This window comes from Achroia grisella, unplaced genomic scaffold (genome assembly GCF_030625045.1).
Source record: "Achroia grisella isolate CSIRO2021 unplaced genomic scaffold, CSIRO_AGI_Agris_v1 utg204, whole genome shotgun sequence".
In the NCBI taxonomy this organism is placed as follows: Eukaryota; Metazoa; Arthropoda; class Insecta; order Lepidoptera; family Pyralidae; genus Achroia; species Achroia grisella.
In genome coordinates, this window is record NW_026712703.1 from 926036 (window position 1) to 953975 (window position 27940).

A 27940-nucleotide genomic window follows, 5' to 3' on the forward strand; every position below is an offset into this window, starting at 1 on the left:
GCTAGAGCAACGCACCGGCCATTCATGATGGAATTGGCAATAGGGCTCATTAAACACAAGAATATTCACGCATGCACTCGTTACCACAGTATTATTTGATGACACACCTCCGCGGCGTGACTCACATAGATAAACCTTATATTATCTATATAATACGATGATTTCAGCTGTTTCCTTGAATTATCGACTTATTTCAGCAAATTATAAGTCATTTTAATATGACTAAAAACAACGGAAGCAGTATTATGGCGAAGAAAAATATTCATAGATTATCATAACAAAGAAAATAGTTTTTAATTGAAATAGCACGCTTATATTTTATTATCCTATCGTAATCTGGAAACATAAATTAATTACAAAAATAGCCTTCAATTATTTCCAATAGCGAGAACACAATAAACCTGCCGACTGCCGGACGAACCAATCACATTTCAATCCTACGACTGTGTCAGATTATTCTATTCAAATTGAATTTACAAGGACAATAAAAAATACATGCAAATCTAACTCTTATTGCGCAAGTAATAGATAAAACCTTCTCATTGTATGATTACATGAATAGTCATTCTAAATTTACTATGGTTGATAATAGTTGCTTTTAAAAAAAATAGACTTTATGTCTGTTGTAATACATGCTATAGTGTTACTGCGCATAAGTTGGTAGGATGATTTGAACATTAAGCGATCATACGTATTAAAAGAATACCTATTGTTTAAGTCAGCGTGAGGACTGCCGCGGGGGCGACTCTGGCGGCTGCGCAGCGGTGAGATCAAAGCCCATTGACATCCTAATAATTGTGACCACAGTTTTATAAAAAAAAACAAAAGTTGTTGAGGATGTTCTTGTATCTTATTGTAGTAGGATATGAGTGAAAGCGAACATTTTAACACCTCTTATAGTAAAATAACCATATTTAAATACATTTTTGTAGTCTCCATTGTATTCATCAAATAGTCAATTTTTTTTTCTATAGCTAAATTTTGTAAATGACTAACGTTTTAGTGACTATGTCGCCGTAAATAAGATACCTAATATAAAACAAATACCTGACAATGTGATTCAGAGAAAAGAATCAAAAGACCATAACTTTTAAATAAGTAGAAGATTGCTACTCAGTATATAACAACTCGCTTCGGTCACAAAGGGAAATCTCCCCTGAAGCTCAAATCAAAGTGTACAAATGAACACCTCCTGTGATTTCAGGCAAGGTACAGATGAGTATTATGAAACGTTCGAAAATACCATTCGATAGATATGTTCTTTATTAATAGGTCGTTATAGCCATTTTCCGTGGTATATGTATACAAATAACAAATTGGATTTTAAGAAGGTCTGTAAATTATATTTTTATCGATGTTTTAATTATTGATATTGACATTATTAAATATTGCAGTTGTTGTTGCCAATTGCCCACTGATGAAGATAATCTATATACAACGAATAACTTGGAATATAAATTGTTTACCTGGGTCAGAAGCAATATAATGGTTAATTATTGAAAGTAGTACTAAATAATTAAATAAATAAGTAGGAAATATACAAGAAATGTTACCATTGCTTTACCTGTTTGTCTTAAAGAAGAAATCAATTCAATTCTGAAACTTCTGTAGATAAAAGTTAACATTTTCCGCGACCGTCTTCTACAGAAAGAAAGTAAACTTACCGTCATGCCTATTAACTGTTGATGTTATGGTAAACGTATATGAACATATTTTTTCTAATAAATTAATAAGTCTGTTTTTTGCAGATTATCCATCCAGTCAATGATGTTCTTCATGTAAGTATAGGAGGGATAAATGATACTATTCTAACTGCATAAAACAATCAAATAAATCTGTTTAGATCATATATGTAGCTAGATTAGTTTACGAATAAGTACAGCATAGAAACCACGGGTGTCGGGGTGTCAGACTGGGGACCCTTTTACAAAATCATTTCTATTGCGTTTTCCGAAGTGAAAATTGCCCACCGACGCGACGGTCAAAGGGTTAACGATTTAGTGTTTATTTGAATTCCGCCTTTGTTAGTTTAAAAGGCGTTAGAATGTAAACGGATCCTTTGTTGTGATTGCCGTGCGTTTCGCTCAAAGTATTTTATGTTTCGGAGCTCTATTGTTTATTTAGTAAGGTATTACTGCGTTTAGCAGACGGAATTTGGAATTTGTGATAAATATGTCATTTGCATAACATAATGAAAACAAATAGATATTGAATTGTTTTTGTTTATCGACTTGCATATTATTAGTTTATATACTAGAAAGACGATTCTAGATGTGTTAGTAATAATCTAAAACATAGTCTATGACATAGAGTAAAAAAATAGGAGGGGTGGAGTAGAGGGCAAAAAATATTGGCATGTCAATATTTTAGGTATCAATAAATCTGATTTTACATTATTTGATCAATAAATGTATTTAAGCAACCATATTAATTTATTTATATATACATTTTTTGGATCCTACTCTTTATTGTATTCAAATGTGTGTACATTTTTATAAAAAAAACAGGACTCACACTCGTATTATTTGATCAAAAGATAGTCAAAGAATTTTCCGTTGAAACCTGACTTACTCTATAGTTTACGCGGGTTGTCATGAACACTGATCCAATGAATAAAGGCAAAATTACACACTAAATAACTATATTAAAAAACGTTTTTATTTTAATACAAAGATATTTAAACAATTTTAAAATGAGATAAAGTATACTAAATTGTAGGTTAGTCATAGATATAATGGTTTACAGCAAATATGTGATTACAGCAAATTTTTTAATGACTTAATCTCATAAAGAATAAAAAAGTATGTTTAACTACTGGAACATTTAAACAAATTAAATCTCAACTTCAATCCATATTATTTCAACGCCTTGATGACCACAGTAGTTAAGTAAAGGCCCGGGATTAATTAGCAATTTTTAAAGTTATGATAACCAGTGAACTAGACATAATTATATATTCAAGTCTATCCAATTGTTAAACAGAAGTTGGAACATTGTAATTCAAAATGATTTTACAAAAATTCTTATCAAATTGACTCAAAAAAATGGAGACTTCAGATTAAAAAAAACTATGCATATGTTTTAATTATATTTTATAAAATAAATTGTAATAAATTTTATAATTAAATTTAACCAATATCCGCACAAAAACATATTTCTATCATAACACTTTTTATAACTATTACTTCAATAGTAATAAAATACAATATATTTCACAACATATGCAAAGAACATAGAATCGAATGCAAAATTAACAAGGACACTCGAGGTATCAACGGTTCGACCAAAACGGGAGAGTGTAACATTCAGCCTTTGTAGTACATTTAAGAGCACCTCAGCATGGCACCGTTCCTCAATGAGCTCGCTCAGTAGGGAGCCCACGGTAGCTACACACTCTCTTTTTGTGCGACCAACGTTTTATCAAACATTTTAATGGCCGGCTTTATGACGCCAACAAAAGAAGCGTGCTAACAGAAGCGTTAAATCCTTTACGATTTGATGATGATCACGCGTTGTCATTGGATCGCTTTTGGGTCTAGTTATCGGTCATGCATGATTACAGTTGAGACAGATGTGGTAACTTATACTTATAATATTATCCAGTTGTCATACAGGCTATGTGAATATCGTGATAATATTTAATTGAACATCAAGTTCAAATGAACTTACCTGAATCCGGCGTGACGAGTATGAATAAAAAAAAATTAAACAACCATGCTTATAAAACTAAACATAAATATCTAAATCATTCAACATGTCTACTATACGAGAATTGATTTGTAAATTTATCTGTGATTTGGTTGGGATTTAATTAAGTAGCTAGGGTGTAACCTGGAACCAAAACAACGACAACTAACAATTCACCCACAGTAATACAGTAAAATAATCACACCACTTAACAAATGCAATCGACTTGTAAAGATTGAATCACGTTTGAATCAAGCAATTAAAGAAAATGATCGAGTGATAACCTAAATCGAAAATTCGATGGTAGATGACATGAACCTACCTTAGGAATCAAAGATGAAATTTTGGCAAAACGAAATAAAATAGTATAAAATAATAGAACAAAACACACCAATAAGCGATTTTGTTGGAAAAACAATACTATGCTTATATATCCTGCGTAGCGGGTGTGTTGTGTGGTCTTCCAGGCTACCCCCTTAGCCTGCGAGCAACCGGCTGAGTGGCCGAGCCCGCCCGAACGTTTCCGAACGTAACCGAACCCGGCCGAACGAAACCGAACGCGCGGCGTGACTTGTGATCGACATAGCGACATACCTGTCTGGCGCTTTCATTGACAGGCACCTGAAATGAAGAAAAAAATCGATCCAATTCGTTGAATATTTTAAATTTTCAAAATTTTGTCTACTTATATTCACACAGATAAATTTACATGCAAATTCAGTATAAACATACTAAGAGTATAAAATTGCCACCGCATCAGCTAAAAATTGTATCCATAGAATATCATCTCAATCTAAACAAGTAAAAACCTTATAAGTAATCGATCAATGATATTAAAAATATGTTGTATGTTTAGAGAGTAAACACAAAATAAAAAGGTGAAATAAAAATTAAAAGTAAACAGCAAAAAGAACAAACAATAACGTGGCAAATGCAGTAAAAACAACATTGCAAGATGTATTAGGACAGTTGTTAAAATACGGGGTAACGTGGAACGGCTTGGCTCCAATGATATTGTATGCGCGCACGCGATCTCTCTCGTGTTTGCATGTGTACACTACATACAGTAGTATCACACACTATTATACATGTGTGAACACTGCATCGTCCAACGGTTTACCAATAGGTACTTCTGAAGAAGTATAAATATTACCGACTGAATATCCGTTTGAGACTACAATTTTTACGACAAACTATGTACAAAGATTTCAGTTGACGACCTCAGTGGTCTATCAGTTCAGCAAATCGCTTTTCTTGTAATGTTCGCAGATTCCATTCCTCGTAGGGTGAAAACATTTTTATCATGAGTAGATATGCCTGTTTATATTAGTCTGGTTGTTTTCTATGTAAATTATGTATGTATTTACAAAAAAAGTATTTAAGGATTTATATCAGTTGTCTAGTAACCATAATACAAGCTGTGCTTGTCTTGGGACTTGGCGCTGTGTGAATTATCGATAGTAATCATTATTATAGACAAAATATAGTCATTTATTATTACCATGCATGTTTAAAAATGAAGTCGAGTTGGCCAATAAAACTGATTAATATTGAGTTATTACAATACGGTCCCCTTCCCAATGGACGAATTTATTAGATTATTGCTGGACGAGATCACGCAAACGGAATCGTAAAATTAACGGAAATCAATTCCGTCAAATTGAATCCAATTCCCTTAACATCATTTCGTAATAACAAGGGTAGAAATAATAATCCTTATAAACCATAAGTATGTACAGTAAATAAAAAGCACCTACTCCAAAAAACCGTTTCCATAAATAATTCTTTCGTACCTAATTATGATGGAAATGTCAAAAAGCCAGAAACGATTTATTAAAGTTGAACGTAAGTGGCATTAAAAGGTATGCAATAAATGAAGTAGTTGGCTGTAGCGGTTCAGACAATACATTTCACTTCGCGTGTGAACGACTATCAGATGACTATCGTTTTGTGCTATTTTGATACAAATACGTTTCTAGCAGATATTATAACCGCCACCACTTACCCTGTCTACCGGCGCAACCACGCAACGAAATCAAAAGTCAGCTACTCGAAAAACCAATCTATCAATATTAGAACACAAAAAATATGCAAGTCAGTTAATAATCCCGAATCGGCAATCGACAATGGAAATAAAGTCACAGTCACTTTTTTAATAATGGCAACTCGGTTTTTTCTTTTTTATTGCCACCCTAGGTTCGTTTGACATTTGAACCGGCTGATGACTTAGACGCCATGATTGATCGTTGCGACCCAGTAAATGAGTGCAATTTAGCGTTTATTTTCCTTTCTATCTAATATTGTTATTGTTAAACTTATGCATTCGACAATGTTTGAACATGTTTCCCTTCTCAGCTGGTTACTTTTTTTATACTCATAAATAGAATACACTTTTATTTAGATCTAAAATAATGATAATTTTAATAGATACAAGAAAAAAGGCAAATTAATTTCGAGTAAAAAATATAATATTTACATACAAATGAACTGTTGAACTGTGACTGGTAATCATTTGTCAATCGGTTGTGTCATTCGGAATCCCACAACCGGACAGTAAATTAACTTTACAGCAAAATGCACTTATGGCTGATTACTATAAAGTTCAAATTACAATTTCCAGTTGTACTACATTTGTAAACATCTAAGAAGTTTATCAAACTGCGATTTAATTCTTTAATACACAGAGTTACGTTTCAATATTATTTGGTTGCTCTCTCTTGAGAAAATGAATGACTGCATATAATTTATCATCGGACCAAGTATCCGCCCAAACCGAAACGAATCACAGGTAAATAAATTGACTACAAATATTTCGAATCATTTCTTCAGCTATAGCATCCAAGAATAAAGTTCATATTTACAAAAGTGACTGTTTCTAATGTATTTGCAAGTTTAGTAAATTGAACATACTGTTGGTACACAAGTAGATACCACGTAATACAGAACATGTAAGTACTTCGTACTTAATACACTCAATCTATAAGTATCTGTGTATCTATTAGAATTTATTATTTTTTATAATAAAAGAAAGTACATAAAAAATTGTTATACATCTATGCGTATGATTGAATGATATAATATTCACGGTAATCACGGCTACGAGGACTCTATAAATTACATTTGACAGGTTCTGGAATTAGATTGATACGTTCTAGGCTAAACATTCAATTGGTTGTGACATGGCGGGATGTGGGGGTCTACCAGCCTATTTGTGCCATCAGAAGACACAATATACGTACGCTGATAATACATTATTTTTTTTTAATTTACTTTATAATACATTGTTCTTTTTTATTAAGAGTTATTACTGTATTTCGATACTATAATTTAAGGATAACTTAATTTTCATTAAACTATTGAAATGAATAGCGTTTTCAAGTTTCCCTCATATGAGTTTGAAAGTACATTTTATCAACAACAATAGCTTGTAGATCCTAAAATATATTGAAACAAAGAATTATTGAAAATACAAGAGGAAATTAAATAGGAAATCAACATGAGGACGATAAAAAAATCTGGGAAAGGAAAATATGTACCGTTAGCATTTTGACTATGACAAATAACTTTTAAATCTGATATTATTACAATTATTGGCATTAAAGATACCAAGTTACTTTAATGACTGGAGTGATCGTATCTAAAATATACTTTTGTCATATTTTACCTTCATAAATATACTTGTTTCAACGAATGTATGTACTACTACTATATGTAGGTACTTGAAGTGTGATATCATATCTCATTATTATTGTAAACTATCCCATACGAGTAAATTTACATTTTACTTTATCGCAGTGATAACGGAAAAGAAACACAGATTGCAAAGCCTATTATTACAGCCAAAGAGAAAGTAAACAAAGCAAATACTCGGTAACTCTCCACTCGACAGTGATCTACTCAAGGGCCTAGAAATTTCATAGCTCTCAATTAAAACGTAGAAATAATTAATTATTTGAAAACATCCGCCCCACTTGTAAATTAATTTGATAATGTAAACGAGCCGCTGTCTCTACGACTTGGATGCTAATCACTGAAGCATCTTCATTAGTCATTTCTAAATAATAATAATACGCAATCGCAGAAAATATATATTGAAGTTTATGGAAAAGGTTATGGATTGAAAATGAAATTAAACGCATTCCACACTTAATGTGAACCCTTAAATATTTATACTTATATATATCATTTTAACAAGTGTTTTACCACCTCCATTATAAAGTAATGCAGAGTATAGTCTACTGGTAAAGATTTAGGAGGTTAAGTATTCTGGTCAAAGTTTCTTAAGTAACACAATTTTTGTTATCAATCTTAAATTAAAACAATGTATAAAGTCCGTAGTCGACCGAGGAGCAGCGCAACTGTAACCCTTCCATGCACCTGCCCTCAAAACAAACTTATAACACAAACGTTACAAGCATTATTCGGGAAAAATAATTGTATATTCATCCTCCTGGGAGCATTAATTTCCCTTCACCTGCGATTCGACCAAGAAAACAAGCCAATTAGTACATTACTTCTTACCGAAGTATCAAGTTTCAATTAGGATAAGCTCACACAAAAAGCAATTCTAAAGCAATATAATATATAAGATAGATCTCATAATAATTAGACAATAGATCAAATTAAAAATAAAAAAATCGATTAAAGTTAAGTACACAATTATGCTATTTAAATTATGATAATACAAAATCGGTTCCTGTGATGTGTGAAATTATAATATAGTGCAGATATCGTAAATTGCTATGTAATTGAATAATGTCAGCGCAAGTTATCTTGGATTTTTTAAAATAACCTTGCACTTTAGGGATATATATTTAGATATGTATATATATATAACCATGCTTCCACGTATTACCCACGTCCGCTATTATTACATGTCTAATAGCAGATTTGTTGACCCTCCGACTGACCAATGAAATGTGAAATAAATGATTCCTTATTTTTAAATTTTATTAGAATACCTGTGTGACATTGATTAATTGATTAGCAGTATCTGAACAACGATTTCAGAAAATTGCATGATTTTTCTTTTTTACATAAAGAACCTAATACAAATATTATAGCTTTCTGTACGTTACTGGTTTACTAAAAAAATCCCCTTTCTCTTGTTTCCGTACGAAAACATCCTTTATTTTCCTTATTTATAACACTCCGAAGAATTATTACTTCTGAATTGTTTAAGTCCTTGCTCACTGCTTGTAATCCCGGGAGCTGAGATTAAAATGTTCGCCCACCGCTAATTAAAAGGGTATTTTTTACGTAAATGATTAATCGAATGGTTACCTAAATCTCAGCTATATTAATGTGAGTTTTCTTTTATTTACAGACCTCAGAATAAGCGATGCATCTATTAAAATAACTAAAAAATCTGGAGGCTGAATACATTGAATAAATACCTAGCTACCTACCCCAAATATGGAAAGTCATGGTCTAGGTTAGTGACTGGGAGTTCGAATCAAATATTATAAGGTATGAGAATAAAGAGTTTTTGATTCATTTCAGAGGTAGATAGTAAATAGTTTCTGTGGCAATGAAAATATTTAAAAAAAGGCTGACACAAATTGCAATGTTTGTTTGTATCTTACAAACAAAGAATACATACAATTTTTTTTAATAACTAATAAGATTTTTATTTTGAAGTCAATGGAAACAAGTTTGCGTCCCCTGACCTTCATGTCGGGACATCTGCCAGGGACTGGTGACATTCGCCTCGCAGTGAGTGAAAATACATATTATTATGACACGACACAATAATATTCCTATTTAGGGTAGATTTTTTTTAATTTTTCATATGAATGTAATTTTATACACTAAAGTAGGGATAAAAAGCCAACAGTACCTAAACTAGAGAATCAAATTAATGCAATGTTACTTAATATACAGTAAGTACAATAACAGCTGAATCCGAAGCTGACTCTGTAGTCAGCTAATACTATCAGTACAAAGAACACTAACAGTAGTATTCCGTAAAATATACCTACCTATTTTAACAGAGCTTAAGATACAACCTCATTTTGATATACTACGAGCACATTCCAGCAGATATTCTTCTTTCCCATAACCTTGACAAATAGGAGATGTGACTTTTATTTTTAGTTATTGGAGTAAACACAAATTATTATTTGTTACATACTGTTAATATATCTATAGATAAAAGTATTTTCAAAATCAACCTGTCAAATTAATATGAAAGATTTTTTAATAGAGCTTGAGTTTATCCATCAAATACAACAATACATAGTGATATAGCGTCGATACTATCTTTAGCCTTATAGTGACTTAAAATCATATATTTGAATATAAAATTACATACTCTAATTATAGCAATTCTAAATAATATAAAACATAGATTTTGAAGACATCTCTTCAAGTTTCGTATGTGCAAAAAACGACTTATAGGCGCATGTAAACCATAAGACAGCCAAGTCAGAATAAAAGGCAACGGGAGCGATTAGCTTGAGGCACCGAGTGCGTGGTCACGATTTATTATACACACCATATTGTTAATTTACACTGGCAAAATCAAAACTGTACGTAATATGGCTTTGTCACAACGTATTAAAGTGCAAATTCGTATAGCAAATATTTCAGCGTGTGACCCTATAACTTGGTCAGACTAAGTCTCAGCACAGTAACGTCCGAACTGTTTAAGGAAGATGCTTGTCTAGAACTTCGAACCAGTTACATCAGAAAGGATTGGTAACCAACTGGTTATGGCTTGACTCACAATTGATAGGATATGAAAATATTACTTACAACATAATATTATTTGTATAGAAAATGTTAGACGAACATAGGACGAACTAAGATGTAAACATAAACAAATCCTTGATCACAATGTTGTTATAATATTATGAGCATGTTAAAATTATTACGTAATAGTTATTATTATGCGGTGAAATAGAAAATTACTTTATGAGATGTAGCAATGAGAACAAAAAGTCGTCATAGCAATTTTATAAATTAGACAGACGAATGCATGTAGAAGAATGTACCTATAATCGACTTTTTGGTAAGTATCTATCTAGACTAAATAGACGTAAGAACAAACATTGTAACACGAAACCATTATTTACCATTCGAAAACAATCAGCACGTGCCTATAAAAAAATATGACTACGAACTTCATAATACAAATATTGCTAATAAAACAATTACCAATGCAACAATGACATACGAATATAACTACTAGTTGAGTTATTGACTGTTGGTTTATACGTCCAGCACGGTCTCCTGCTTATTAGAGTAACTATCAGCTAACAATGTATCAAATTGATATAAACAAGACAAGGTAAATTTTCAAACCGTCACACATTGACTGATAGTGTCTAAACGGCCACCATAAAAGAGAATTACGTTGTTATAACAACTGGCAACAATTTTTATACACACTGGGTCGGCATCACGCGAGCCACGTCAGTCGCTGGATCGGTATTACTGCAGGATATAATTACGTCAATACGCAAATACAGATACAATTATATATTTGAATGTGTTTGCACAACGTTTAACTGGTCACACGTTTACGTGGCACTTAATCGCACGGATCGAAGTTATACGTAACGTACAATGTGCATGTTGGGAATTATTTCCATGTTGCACACAAGAAAAAACTATTTCTTCTTTATAGCAGAGCAAATACGCTGCTTTCTTTTGTCCTTTTATCAAGAGTCTTTTTAAATATATATGGTTTTAAATTAAAAATCAAAATTATTTATTTATACTCGTATATGAATAATTCGTTTAGTAATTGCATACTAATTTATTTTTATTAATTTCCCTACAGTCCAGTTCAGCTAGTTAGTTGCGAAAAACTGGTATGAAACTTCATTTCGACAATCAAGATATTTTTTTAATGAATCATTAATACATGTATAAAAAACCGATTATATATGAAAGGAAATTAAATGTAAGTAAACATGTTAAAGAAATTATATTTGCTTATTTTTAATAACAAATAAAATAGAATTCTAATTTTTTCATAATGTGTAGGCATTTTTTATTAAATTCCATCCAGTTGCTTATAATACACATAACATACACAAAAAACTTAATCTGCTGCCTGGGTAGCCAGGTAAAAAACATTTCATTGAAATATTTTACTAAAATAGATGCATCGCAATTTAAATTACTTTCAGATTTAAGGTGGAATACATTCTCTTTTTTATTTTTACTTTCTTTATAACAAATGTATAAATTATATACATTTTATATTTAATCATAAGCATCTATAAATAATGCAATTTAATCCAACAAAAACAAATTAAATAGTCTATAAGGAATGCAACTAATATATATCAAATGCATACCAATTGGATGGTATATTCAGCACTACTTCCGGAATGCATACATCATCCGACGATAATAATATCATTAAGACATCAAAACAGAGCGAGGGGAGAAGCACACCTTACTTCGTATTATTCAGGAAATCATACCTTGTGTTTTCACTAAAAGCTTTGGTTTCGTGTTACCAGACAGGCAGCTAATTTTGCTTTTGATTTCACATTTAAGATACAAAATGTATAATATATTCATGAATATATAGTGTAAGAATAAGTATTTCCAAAGAAATAATTTATACTAAATAAAAATTTATAATCAAGCCGTAAAATCTGGAATACATTAATTAAATTCCAATTCTAACTCTAACTAAACGTAAGATATCAAATGTAATAAATTAAACTCATATTACGTTTTAAACAAAGGAAATATAGAAATTGTCAATAATTAGAAAGTAGGTATTAATTAGAGACTGCAAGATGTAAAATCGTTCAATCTGTAATTACGTTAGACACAACAACTGACAGCAAAAAACTGACGATTCTCAATACACACGGTTGATTTACATCAACCATTTAAGCTGATTTATTAAAAATTAGACAACGTAATAATAATTTTAGACATACATAATTTGTAAATACTTAAACAAACATTCTAACATTGTTACAAATTAATAGGTATTTGTCGGATGTGTATGTAATATTCAAGCACTTGAATATTTAGTGTAATTGTATATTTGCATGTTTTACTTTATTTCTTACTCACCACTAACAGATGTGATTAAAAAAACTGTAACATGAAAACAAAGATTACTTTGTTAAGAATTAACATAATTACAATGGGTTGTATAAATTCTGAGTAACCAGTATGTAACAGAGTGAGTAACAACAAAACTGGAAATACAAAACTATTTTCAAGAATATCATTTAAGGACATTCAACACTGGTAAGGAGTGTCTATTACTGTTCACATGCATATCTATATAAAAATCAAATTAAATTATATAAAACTAAAAATTATACTGCAATTACATAAATGTAACTGTGACAGTTCATCGAACAGCAACATCGTGTGTAAGAAACATTATTTGCACCTGAATTGACACGAAGAGCGTTGGCTAGTTACGAAACGGCACAATAATTAAAACTGTTAACGAATGAAAAAAATACCTGAGAATTCTGATTGCCAGATAAAGCAGGCGATTGTCTCGGGTTGCATATTGAAAAAACATGCAACAGAGATAAGGCGTTACACGCTTGAGTGACTGGAAGGCATCGCGGGTGCACACTAGCTAATTGCATTTCCTACTGTTGTTACATTGGTGCATAACGAGTGCACTATTGCTGTAATTTAGCTCGTTACTTTTTGATGGATTTAAATAGCACCTTTGCGGGTTTAACCGGTCCGTTTTTTGAGTATTTATTTTGATGCAACATTATTTCAAACAATGGATATACTGCATTGTATACTCGTATAAACCAATCTAATAAAACTGAAACAAACCTTATTTATTTCAACCGCTAAGCAGCTTGTTTTGTAAGATGATTTTAGTTTTAATTGTAGGGGGAAAATGCAGTGAAATTACTAAAACTAAGAGGCATGACATCTTACTTCTCCCAAATGGCAACGCATGAGCGTGATAACGTGATATCGGTATCATTGTTCATGTATACAGATGACAATTACCACTTACCTCTAGGTGGATAACAACTATTTCTAATTTCGAAATAAAATATTTTATATATCCTATTAATCAATACAATTCAGTCAATAAGTAACAACTATTCAATACTATATATATTAATTGTCTACTATATCTATGATCTCACTAGAAAGTCACTGCAACTTTCTACTCAGAGATTTGATATAGTTCACTTCACGTTTAGGAATTTGAAACGCAATACGGTACATTTAACGAAATCCAGTTCTTTATTGTTTTAAATCAAAACAAAACGTGATCTAAGATACACTTTCGTAATTTAATTGATTTGTTAGTACCTTGATACCAAAGCAGTATCTATCTATCTATCACATCGCGAGGTAAAGGTTTAGAGCCACTAATTTCACGTCGTACAATACCTAAGCACCTTCTAACAAAACAAAATACATAAGATGTTAAATGTGTCTTGATTTTTTCAATATTTCTTTACTTAACAATAATTTCTTTATTATCTGCACTAATTAATAGAATATCTTATTTATATCTATAGGATAGGTCCACATATTTTACAAATATATTAATTTACCCGACTAACTTACAATTTACTCATAATTCGATGCATCTTCATAAAGTACATTTTTACTTTCTGCCGGTTTGGTATAAATCACATTTAATTCATCTTAGTGATATCGCCCAAGAATATGTTACCGCAGACAACTCGACTCCCTCACTATCTCCACTACGGAAGTTGACTATCGCATCAAACTATTTCTTGAATAAACAACCTTAAGGTATGTACTTACTTCACTTTGTATTATTGTATGCTTAAAGTTTTATGTTGTTAATGATAAGTAGTTAAATTACATAATTGCCCTTACGGTGGTTCCATAAATTGTAGAGTAACATCTGACAATCTAACAATTCGACTATTCGATGATCGAATTCTTATTTTTTCGCTTTTTATATCACTAAATCGGACCCGTAAGGGTAAGTCCGTAACGATTAGTTAATCATTTTTCCACCGCCACTTCCGTTTACTTTAAGTATTTCAACAATCAATTCAATTGTTTCTATTACAGTCGTATATATTTACTTCTAATTAATTTGTTGTATACGAATATTCTAACAGACATTATTCTACACTGACTGATTCTTAACGGCCATATTTTCAGAAAGCTTTTGAAATACTTTAGTACGTAAATGCATTGTTACGGTATTCATTCTATTATTTTTTACCAGAAATATATAAAAATTTACTAGTGAAGCTCCCGTTTTTATTTTAACGTCCTTACTATAATATTTGTAAAATGGTTTAAAATTATTTCATATACGAATTTTATTATTTTATTAAGAGTTTATTTATTTTTACGGTACATATACGTACTGAAGATATTACTAAACTTTAACATACTATCGTCTTGTATTTAGACACTTTAAAGACACAATGAGGTTAAACTGTACTCATGAATATTTGAGGTCATAAATTTCCAGCCGAGTCGGTGCCTTTGTATCTAACAAACAGTGATTACTGTAACAGAGATCTATTCATAAATTTCTCCCTATAAATGATAAGGATACTTGGATTAGGCCACCGGGATAGCAGGAAGTATGAGTACCAGTAATCTTGTGTGCTGACAACAAAAGGATGTGTTCGTATAACATAACTTGTGAAGCTCTTAACCAGGACAACAGGTATTTAGTGAGTTTATTATATCGTCTGTTTGCAGTGTTTTTTACATATTTTAAACCTATTTATGTTATAGTAAATTTTACAATCATAGTATTACAAAATTTTACAGAACTTTCTGAAAATAATTATTTACATCACTTTTACAAAAACATATGTCTTAAAATAAAGGTCTTTCTTTTAAGTTTGCAATATTTTAAGAGTATATCGTTCCAGTGAAAACTATACTAATGTACAATAACACACACATTATCTGTCAAATATGATTTGATACTTCGAATCGTTTGAAACACAAATTGGCTAATTGTACCGCATTAGACTCCGCATCTATGTTTACACGCAATCAATAGCTAGAATTGCAGAATAGAGTCATATAGGTATCATATACAAAACTAGCATTCAGTGGACAATGGAGATATCTGATTTGTAACAATGCATATGTATAGGAATTTTAATTGGAAATATGAGAGGCGAATGTGGCGTTGTTGTGATTTAGAATAGTTTCTATCCTGTCTGAACAGATTGTTACAAAGATATGAATGCTTTATGGACACCGATTTACATATATAACGAGGTAATTGGATAAAAATGCAAGACGCGATTTCAATAATTATTGCTTGCTGTCATTTCTAAAGACGGAACATAGTGGGAAGGTTATTGTTCGAGATGTTACGATATAATTAACTGCAGTAATCGCAGTAATATAAGTCATGGTACAGTTATAAATGAGCGATGCCTCTAAAAACATAATATTTAAAATAAACTATTTGCATTGTACTAGTTGTACTATAAATTCTCTAGACAAAGCAGTAACATCTTTTGAACTAAACACGTTTTTGTTTATTATATGTTTACCCTTTATCCAAATGTCCAGACTAATATTGTAATTGCTAAAATGTGTCTGTCTGTTTGGTGACTTTATGAAATTACACGGCTGAATAAATCTTAATGTGATTAGACATTTACATGGAATGTATTACGAAAGGTACATGATCTGTCTTTTATCTTAAAAAGAAGCAGACGGAGTCATGGATAACAGCTAGTTTATAACAACTATCTTCTTGTGAGCTCCTATAGAAGATATATCTTAATCTAAGACCTGAAATTCAAAATATAAATTATATATGTATAATTATAGAACGAGGTTGTCTATAGTAATAACAGTACAGTTGGTGAAGACTGTTTATATTCAACGGGATTTGTCTGTCGACGGAGAACGAGAGATCACAACAGAATGGTTGAGATATAACCAAAATTATTTATCCCTACAAAATAATATACAAGATTTTTCTGAGTAGAATTAAAATAAAATTAACAACAAGTCAATTACACCCTCTGAACGAAATGAGGTATGTCTGTTATAAAAAATGTACCAAGGGTTGCTGAATTTCTTTCCGGGTCCGTACATTCATTTAATTAATCACATTCTTACAATTGGGGGGCGTCCGAATGTCCGAATATTCAGAGTTCTTTTAGGACTGCCTATTGGATATAGATAGGGAAAAAGGAAATTAATTTTACGAATATTTCAAACAAGATTTATTTTTTATATTTCCTTATTGGTATAGCGGTTTAACACACCATCGTAATTCCGATGGTCGTGAGTTTGACTCCTCGCACGGTACAAACATTTTATTATGAATTCAAGAATAGAAACATTTGAATTCATGCGTATGAATGTTTGTATTGGTCTGGATGTTTATCTATGCATATTAAATATTTACAAAAAAATGTATCTGCTTATTTATATCAGTTGTCTAGTACCCAAAACACAAGCTCTGCTTAGCTTGATGGCGCTATATGAGTTGCCCTATGATATTATTAATATTATTATACTGTGATACACTTTTTAATTTATTAACATATAATAGTTTTAATATATAGGTGATACTTGGTATTGGACAATATGAAATAAAAATTATAAATTACTTTATTACTACTTGTAATAATATAGTTTAGTAAAAATAGCATCTACAATTTAATCAATCAAATAATTCTATAATAAATATAAATATAGAAATGAATTGCTTTGTTCGATAATAATAAATGCTTTATATAGACACAAATTAGAAATTGTATTTTAGAAGGGGTCATATTACGAGTCACTTCGCAACAATCTCGCCTGTAATTACGTTACTCTGACAAAAATAGGGGTGTTTGTAAATGGGTTACAAAGTTTTAGATATGACCTACACAATAAAATATATATTCTAATTATTAAAATAGTAGATAATTATTATTTAAAATTATCTATTATGAGATAGATAATTTTAAATAATAATTATCTACTATTTTAACTTTTGCCATTCATTCAAGTAGGTAGGTAGCAACAATTAAAAGAAATTGCAATTCAATTTTTCATTGTAATTATGTATGAAAACTAATACATAACGATGAGAGATATTTTTACTGCAAATATATTTTGTAATTGAAAATTCAACGCCTATAAATTGAAATTCGAAAATCGATTTTCAATATGGCCAAACTTTGAGTACGGCCAGCGCAGCGCGGTAAGCATGTCGAATTGATTCATAGCTCTGCAACTGTTAAAAACACGTACAAAAATAAATATAAAAAAGTGCAAAATCATATCGCTGTTACATCTCGAATGGTTCTTTTTTATTTCAATTTTCAAGGGTTCGCTAAACGTTGGAGCGAACTCTATTATTCGGTTCCCGTTCCAATGTGACGTAAGCACATTCGGCTCTCAACAGCCGTTTGTTATTATTGTAATAATACATATCATAACGTATTCATATCTAGAATCTCAATGGATATGCCAATAACATTATTTTTCGCTCGGAAGATTAATATCAATTACATAGTGATTTTTATATTTTAGTACATTTGTATTAGAATCTGATATAAAAAGAAAATAATGCAGTTGTTTATTGAGAATGGAGATGATTGAATCAATCAATTGTTCATTGAAGCATTTCGAATATTTATGACAAGCTTGAGTATAAACAATATTCTCCATCTGCAAAATTCTCATATATATTATATGTTATTTTGTGATTATAGAGAAATAATGAAATACTAGCAAGTTTAAATAATTATTCAATTAAATGTCCTTATTAATTCACACCTATAGTACTAAGTCATTAGTGCGTTTTTGAATAACGATTAATTAATTTATATTTTACATAAAAGCAAATATGTTCTATGAACTACTGTACCTACTATGAACATGATTTACAATATTTTATATTACAAATTTATTTTTACTATATAGATAGTAAAATAAATTTGATAGAAATTGAAGGTCGTTTCATCCATTATTTTTTCTATTTGTAATATCGTATTGCAAACAAAGTATTAAATTTCTTTCTTATTTTGTTCATTATCAGTCTCACTTTACTACAATAATTTACACTAACAATTTTGTATCAGCATCTTACAACTGCACCTCGGTCCATCGTTTTTTATCCTGGTATAGCTATCCAACTAATTAATAAATTAATTAAGTGTATAGCTAATTAATTATAGTCATGTTTAATGAAAATATTAATAGTGTTTTAGTGTCCATTCTTTTCAGGCATGTTTTATTAATGTTATCTACATTAACCTATATTGATAAAAACTAATAATACATATTTCATTATTTGTTTTACTATTATTACGTTATACTACATTTGGTTAACTATTAGACTCAAAAAAATAGTTGTATATAAAAGATGAAATCTGAAAGAAAATTATCTAGAAACTCCTTTCGGGCACGCACCAGCAACAAAATAATCTAATAAGAACCAGTAACAAAAACGATTTATTATACCTTTCTTAACATCGCATTACGTCAGTTTCTATTTACCTCAAAATGTTTCATTTGCATAATAGCTTTTTTCCCGCCATTACTATTTACGTTAATATTCTGATTCGTTTGAGCGGGGTCGCACTCGCACGCACAGAAAACATAAAGACAATCTGTGTGTGGTGGCCATTTATGTAAATAAATCCACGATACTGTGCTATTATGAAAATGGTACAAAACGGGTGCGCCGAACGTATTTACATTTTTGTTTAGGCGTGGTTTTAATCCGGGAAATAATATAATTCATTCACGGTGTAGCTACGATGTAGGGAGGGAATTAACAACTGTTACTTTGTACATACATTTTGATTCATCACTACACTGAAGTATATGAATCTACCTAACGTTTGGTAACATGCATACGTACAGGTGAACGAGTCTCGCATTTTAATTAAATTGCTTGCGTATTATAATTTACATCTGAGAAAACGAAAAGGAATACACTGGACTTAATAAAATTTTCTGTTCGTTTAATCAACAAAACATCAGAAAGCAATAAGCTCTATTAAGAGTCCGATAGAATTTCTCATTTCATTCGTCTTAAGTCGTCAGAAACAAAGTGCGGCCGTCGTCGGTGGTGTTATTAACGCGTCTAAATAATTACAGGGCACATCAATCAGGAGGCATATGCAGATAGAGCGTTTTGTGCGAGTCAGCGCGCAGTCGGCCCACTGCGCAACCCTTTCTTTGATATCTATAACGATATTTCGAATGGACTTATTATAAATTTAAAACACATTTTCGAATGCTCAGTTAGAGATGTGTCAATGCCATTGACCATTCGTCGATATTTAATATTAAACGTTATAAAGAGAAAGATTTTATTTTTTGTTAGTAATAGATAAAACAAAATAAAAATACTAAGACCTATTGAAAATTCTTTTTATTTTATTTAGCAAGTAACATAACTAATTATATAAAAAGTAATTTCTTTTGCGGGTTTCTACTCATTTATAAGTTCATTATATTTGAATGGATTTATATGCTCAACATCTACTGCATTACATATACTGGCGCTAAGAACCTTACACCCCACATTAAAAAGTAACAAATAATATTCATACAGAGTAGTACAGCCAATATGTAGATACGAAACAAAGCAAGACATCAAAATCAACGGTGTTAAATGCGTTACTGAAATCCAGTAACGTTAACACCATCAACTGCGATTTGTCCATGCCATGTCGAATGTCATCGGTGATTTTTACGAGAGCGGTAGTTGTGCTATGACCTGGACGGAAACTAGATTGGAGAGGATTGAGAAGTTTATTTTCTGAAAGGAATTCAAATAATTGATAGTGGACTAGACGCTCTAATATCGATAGCGCCCTCGATTCAAGTGAAAACTTTGAAGTAACAACCCGGCGCGGAGTCAACACACAATGATTGGCATATTTCGTCTAGAACGCCATAAATTGACCGCAATTAAAAGAACAATGACTAGTTTCAATTCCCCAAACCTAATTTCCTCCGATTCAAACGTGTAACTAACCGAAATATAACGCTTTTATAAATAAATTAACTTACACGATTAACCTGGGGTACGTACGACATACATTTTAAACGCATTTGACAGCATAACGAAATATAAAACTACTCGCTATCGTGACTATTTTATATTGCTGTCATAACTATTTTAAAAGGAAATATTTTTCTGGAGCAAATTTCTGTTTCTTAAGGATGAGACTTTTCAAGAAGATAAAACAATATAAAGATAATTAAATGGTCATTTGTTTTATTATAGTCTCATGCACACATAAATAATATTCGTTTACAACTTTGTTCTGACTATAAAACACTAGCCAACCCGGTCAACTTCGTCTGCATCACACATGCTTAACATTTATCATTATATTTCGCTGAATTTACATAATATTATTTTAAATTATAGCGTATGTGTTATTCTGATGTAGAAGCTATATTACTGTAAAGTTTTGTCAAAATCCGTTCAGTAGTTGTTGCGTAAAAGAGTAACAAACATCCATCACCTCTATGGTTCAATATCCATACTCACAAACTTTCGCCTTTATAACATTAGTAAGATTCGCAGGTTACCAGGTACATTTCAATGTAGATTACTTATACCTACCTAAGATAGGAAGATAATTTAATTATCTAAGTACGTAGATTATATGTATATATGTAGTAATAACTTTGTTGCATTTTTTTTATTATTTATAGATACATAAGTATTAAAAAATGTTAGCATGTAATAAGTATACTAAAAGAATTGAAAAATGAAATTGGAAAGTCTTTTAAAAATATATAATGGAACCATCTATATATTATGTAAGAAATTATCTAGGATACATTATTTACACATGGGTGTTGGACTTGTTAGTCATATTATACAGAATCCTATATTTCTTATTCCAATGCATACTAAATGCAATTTAGTATCATAAATCCCAGATATAATTATGTTCAAATATATGGTACCGCATAAACTGTATCTCATTGATCTCAAAAGTTATCCTCAAATTAAACGCTTCATCAATGAGTCAATATTATCTAAGGACTTTACAGTTGATCGATGCATTTAATATTACAAAACGGCTATAAGATGTTGCAACGAAAATAATAATTAGTCTGTGGCCCTGACACACTGTGGGACATTGGCCTATCGGGCACGTGTCAATATCTGTCTGACATCTTCACCCATCATCATCACATTATATAACAAACTTATGAACGCTATAGATAGAGAATGTAGTTTATACGTATTCAACTTTATACCTTTTGCAATAGCTCTCTATTTCCATTAACAAACTATAATAAAATGCATTAGCCTTTGTTTTTGAAGTTACTCATTCTTTCAAAGCAGTCTAATTAAGTTTTTTTATAACATTGAAGCATAATATTGAGTGACAGGTGGCGCCAGCGGCGTTGTTAGATGAATATATGTGTATTTGATTTGCCAAGATTATTGATTATTTTACAAATTTGTTTATTTGATGACAGATACATTTTTTAAATCCTCCCAAGAAATATCATGGATAAAAAAAAAGCCCTCAATATACAAATGAGGGCTTTTTTTTTATCCATGATATTTCTTGGGAGGATTTAAAAAATGTATCCAATAGCTATAGATATTAAATTACATTAAATAAAGCTATAAGTGGTGATTACAGAGTCAATCTTCAGTTTTATTCTGTAAGGCACAGAATAAAACAAGATAAGATAGAATAAAACAAATGCCATTGGACTCAGGACAGTGCTAGTAATACTAATCTGAATCAAATAGTAACAATTTTGTGCCTTGCTTCTTTAAATGTAACTATACCATATTTTACTTAATTAATATTACATAGATATTTTCTAATCAATGTACACTTACATATGTTATTTAATAAGTAGAAAATATATTCATAAAATAACAGTTTATAATATATGTTTTCAAATGTGATAAAAGAAGATTTTGTACCAGAATTTATTCAAAAGATTAGAAACTATGTGACAGAAACTAAACTCCATTTTCAATGACGTTACAACTGGGATAAACTTGGTAAAATCATATGGATGAGACGACTGTAATAGCAAATGATTGTGATTGACATGTGAGCGCAAACTATGTTGCTAAATAAATGTGCAATGAGTTGATTCTGGCACGCGTTGCACGCAATGCAAGTATGGTATATACTGATACGTATGTACGTACATATAATCAGTAAGCATTAATACTTAGTCGCTAGCATGACCCGCGCCGTGAGAGCAATAGGACGGGAATCATAAAGAATCCATCAACATCAGCGCAACATTACAGCGATCACGAAATCCGCCATCAATCATAAACATCAGAAAGGATTAAAATCTACGTTGCACCTTCCGAAGCTCGAGTACCCTTGTTTTTCTCTAACCCGTAAATACTGAGGGGCGTAAGTATAGCCGGGGGGCGGTAAATATTATCGAGGGGGACAGGGGAGAGCCCCCGCTCTGGAGGGGGGCACTATCCCTTATCGCGAACGTTACCCTCGCTGGCGGCCGACGCTAGACCGCCAAAATGTGGGGCAAATCGATTCCTCTGCCCCATTTTTGTGCATCTGGACCGCCATCGATTTTTCATTCGCGCTCACAGAGGGTCGATTAATTACCATAGGTGACGCGAAGTGGTCGCTCGCTAATCTAAAGTTTTACTTTTCAATGTAAATCTATGTAATGTAATATATCTTTAGAGGCTATAAAAATGCATACAAAGTATTTTAAATGCGTCGACGATGATTATTTTAAATGTGTCCGCTGTCGAAATGAAATAGTTTTATATTGGTTGTAAATTAAGTTTAATCGGAGTGAGATGGCCGGCCGGGCGGCGAATGCCTCTGATGACCTTACGATTGTGGCCATTTTATAACACCACCATGCTACTATGTTGGCAATAAAGTGCAGCTTTGAAAATAACTTAAAACACTTATGTACTTAATTAATATATTTATTTTGTTAAGGAATGTTGAAATACTGGGGACGATTTGCTCTTAGCATTACAGCTACACCATACAAAAAAAATATGTTTCGATATAGTCACACAATAGTTTTAATATGGACCTTTATACTACTGTTTTACTTATGTTACTGTTACTTTATACTGTTTATATCAAATAAAATTTAATCAAAAATTGAATAGACCTCTACAGTAACATAAATGATACCTTTTTTATTTATATTCAAAATTGATATGTACCTATCTAAATTGATACATAGGTTTATTGTTTATGATTCAATCGCAAATGATTAAAATTAATTTAGGAATAAAAAGTCTGTAATAAAGGTTGGTAGGTGTAGGTACCTAAGTGACGTTAAATTAATAACCTTGTAAGGTATTATTAATTTTTCATTCTTTGAGTTTCACTTTAAAACAAAAGTCATATATATTTTGTTATAGTAAGTGCATACAACCAAACAATGTAACATAATTTAATTAAAAATAAAGCAAATAACACTAAGGTTGTAAAACGCAATTTACTATCTTTTTAACATTCAACCTCCTGAGCACATGATACTCGCCTACTAAAGCTTTTATTGATTCCCTTTTAAATTGTTGCAAATGTTTTATTGCTTTTTATTATAAACCGTATATCAGAGTTTAACGAGGTCTACAGTCCGACCTTAAGTAGCCCTTATCTCATTTCGCTTGCTTTGTTATAAACGTTAGCATTTGTTTGTGTTGTGTTAAGTATGAACATATATACTTGAAAACAGAACTAGCTTATGTTATATTAAATAGTATATATATGACTTTTTTAATTACCTCTATACAACAAAGAATATGTCAAGCACGCTCTAAAAACAAGATTGTTTTTGTGAGCAATATTTAATCAATTAGGCGTTTTCACAGGCATTATAACATTAAATAAAGTATCTATATGTAGAAGAGATAATTATATAGTTTATCTCTGATAATTAAAATTGTTGCTTCGATTCTATACCCACGGACTCAACAACAAATATTTCGTATTTTATATATGTATCATTATTACTAGCTGTGCCCGCAGTTTCACGTGCATGAAATTTATAGCCTGTGTTATTCTGATGCATGAACTAGATTACTGTAAAGCTTCATCAAAATCGGAAGAGTAACAAACAACTATACAACCATCTATGCATCGTATGGATTAGTAAGATATAATACAATACATATTATTATCTACATTTTTATTGCTTACTGTATTTGGTTTTGTTTTCTATTGTGTGTACTGAAGATGCAATAAAACATTTATATATCTATCTATTTACCTTCACAAAACTTCTAAGGCTATAACTACATATCAGTTTCATTAAGATGTCTATTTTACACCTACATCGAAGGAATATGACGCTTGAACAGAGGACATTCTAATTTGTAATGCAAATAAAATCCATTTATTTAGTGAACTGATACCGTACCATGGGAAATGAGTGTAAAAAGTTCATTGAATGTGTATAGTTCATAAATTAGCTAATTGCGCGAGTGCATTTCTTGTAGCGTCACTCTTTGGCGGGGTTAACAACTTCATTTGTTTTCTTATTGATCTTGGAAACAGTTGATTTATTAGGTAATATTATAACAGAAAATTATAGGCTAACGCGAAACTTTTGAATGGGCTCTAGTTTATTTTTAGTTGTACCTATAGATAACAAAATGGTTTTTGCACTTTGAAAGTAATTAAATAATTATCGTTATTTTGGTTCACTGGTTATGTAAGTTTGGACAAATTAAGAGTTTCCTATTGTTATCTACGATATTAGCCTAGATTAAAAGTCGCGCAGTTTTGTGTTATATCGGCTACGGTAGCTAGCGTACCTACGGCAGGTGTATTAAATAGACCTACCTATATATGTAGGTAATATTTAATACACTACTTTTTGGAGTTTACGTATATAATGATTTAATCGTATATATCTGGAAGAACTTGTTAGTTATTTTCCTTGTTGTTGTTGTATAGTTCCTTGAGTTAGAGGCGACCACAGAATTCTATAACTTAAGAGATTATACTACTAATATTAAATTAAAAGTGTGTTACTTATGATTTCAGTATTAAAAAAACAAACACTAATGAATTTGAGTAACGTAATTGCGTTTTAGTAATAAATTAGTATTTGTAATTAATTAATTAGTGAGAACAATAACCAATAACATGGACTGCCGTGTGAGAGTGACTGGATTTTCCCTGTCCCTGTCGATTCCATCCATAGTATTCGCTTGACAAACACACGTCTAGTAGCTAATCATCACATTCTATATGAGAACTGTGTTACAATAATTTATAGTTAACATATAATCTTTACCGCCAATTAGTACCGTGTCTCATTCACACAATGGCGAGTGGAGCGAGTCGGGCAAAAACGTCATTTTCTTGCATTTCCGCCTCCCATTGTCTTTCTTGATACTAATCTACATTAGATTAATAACTATGCATATGCCATTTAGTACGGCTAGAAAAAAACATAATGCTCTAATCGAAATACGGATTAAATTGAAGTTTTATATGCAACGTGTACAAAATATTGTGAAAATATATTTTTTTCTAACGGTATTTGATTTAGTATAATTTGAGTTTGATTTACATGTTATCAGTTATGTCATATATTCGTAGTGATTGTCAATGATATGCACATAGTTTAGCATTTGCATAAAATTCGTATGAAAATTATGCATAATATTTTCGTAATGCTTTATTCAAGAAATCAATATAGGTAGTTTTAATAGAAAATAAACAGGTAGGAATAATAATAAGAACTAATGAAAAACAAGAATAAACTGTTAACCGTACTTTACTTGCATCTGGAACATACTTTAATCCATCATTTTCTCGCGGTATTTATACGTCTGTAACAGTTCATCTCATGATAAACGGCAATGACTCCTTCTTCTGACTATAATTAAACATGATTAAAGCTCAACACATGGTGAGTCGCAATTACTAGACATTACAACGGCTACCGGCGCTCTACGCTACACGCCATGCGATAGTTTCTATCAACCATTTGAGAATTAACACGGAAGCATCTATTAATTAATTAGATACGTTCGTCTTTTTATTGTCGTCTTGCAGAACTTACTCTGTGGCCAATATATCGGATAAATTAATCATTGAATATAAATGTTACGACTCTCTACTGCTACAACCAAATAAAAGCAGACTATCGCCACGCGTGCAACCTTTACCCACCCTAGCACCCAAATGTTGGCGACTTGTGGGATAGAAAACGCACGTCCCGAATCCATTCAAATCCACATTCATGAATGAACCAAATGGGAAAGAGACAACCACACCACCCAGCATGGGAGCGAGCGAGAAGCAATTTCAATAGTACGCGAAACGGAAATGTATAGCTTGAAATAATTCCGTCTAGCCGGGAGGGATTCCCTCTTGTCACTTGTGTGCGTTGCTTTCTCGAATTGTACGTAAAGATTTGTAATGTCGGCGTGAGTTTCCACTGTGTACTTCGTTTGTATTCGGGCCCTCTCCTGGCACTCGTTTCGGGTCGGGTTGTCGCCGACATTCATACTTTCCTTTCTCAACCGGTGCCGAGTTCCCCAGCTACTTGTTGATCAATCGTAATAAATTGCCTCCATGATATTCCCATTGTGGGACTGTTTGTCGCTCTACTGCCTTGGAGGAAATTGCGTTTCCCTGAGACACTTCACTTTATTTGTCACTGCGTTGAGAATGGCTGTTACAGTATTGAATGAATGCAATGAGGAGTTCACAGAGATTTTATTGATTATTGAATTAAGTATACAAACGCTTTGTATTTCTTTAATAATAGTTATTTATAGTTAAACTGCTCATTTTATTTTTCACTTTTTTCTTTAATGCAAATACTTCTAGTACTTTGTTACCAGTAAAATTGAGTAGATAGGTACTTAATCTTGACACATTTTCAAGGAATTTTAGATATTGCCATTTACCGTGACTTTGATATATTTAGCCAATTGCAACAAAGCAAAAAGGAGGATTATGATTTTGTTTCAAGTAATTGATATGTTAAAGATTTCTGTAACTGAAGAACAATTGGTTGTATTTTGACGTACCTACCTAATACCTGACGTAAAAATACCAGTACATAAATTACCAAATTATAAAAAAAGACTAGATAAGTAGAATTCTTACACAATATTATTGACATCTAACGTCATACATACGTAAGTTATTATGACGTCATAACATACCATACATGTCCTATATATAGCTTGCTCTGTTATAAAATTAGGTCACTCTATTAACTTGTCATTTTATTGTTTGCAAACAAAGCTATTTTACAAACATATAATGGTGAGCTATCTTTATTATTTTAGCTCTATTCTTTATTTCTTTCTGTATTAGTAGTAGACACG

The 27940-nt window shown here is 31.3% G+C and overlaps 1 protein-coding gene across 15 annotated transcripts in view; it reads right to left on the reverse strand.

The window, feature by feature from the left end:
- The window catches only part of LOC131841918 (dachshund homolog 1), a 169676-nt gene that overhangs the window by 134518 nt on the left and 7218 nt on the right, over window positions 1-27940 (reverse strand). For 8 of the 15 annotated variants that reach the window (XM_059190300.1, XM_059190310.1, XM_059190306.1 and 5 more), the window contains exon 2: window positions 4282-4308. The exons of the other annotated variants lie outside the window; for them this stretch is intronic. In XM_059190300.1, coding sequence (XP_059046283.1) covers window positions 4282-4308 — 27 coding nt within the window. The remainder of the gene's footprint in view (window positions 1-4281; window positions 4309-27940) is intronic. 15 annotated transcript variants of the gene reach the window in all.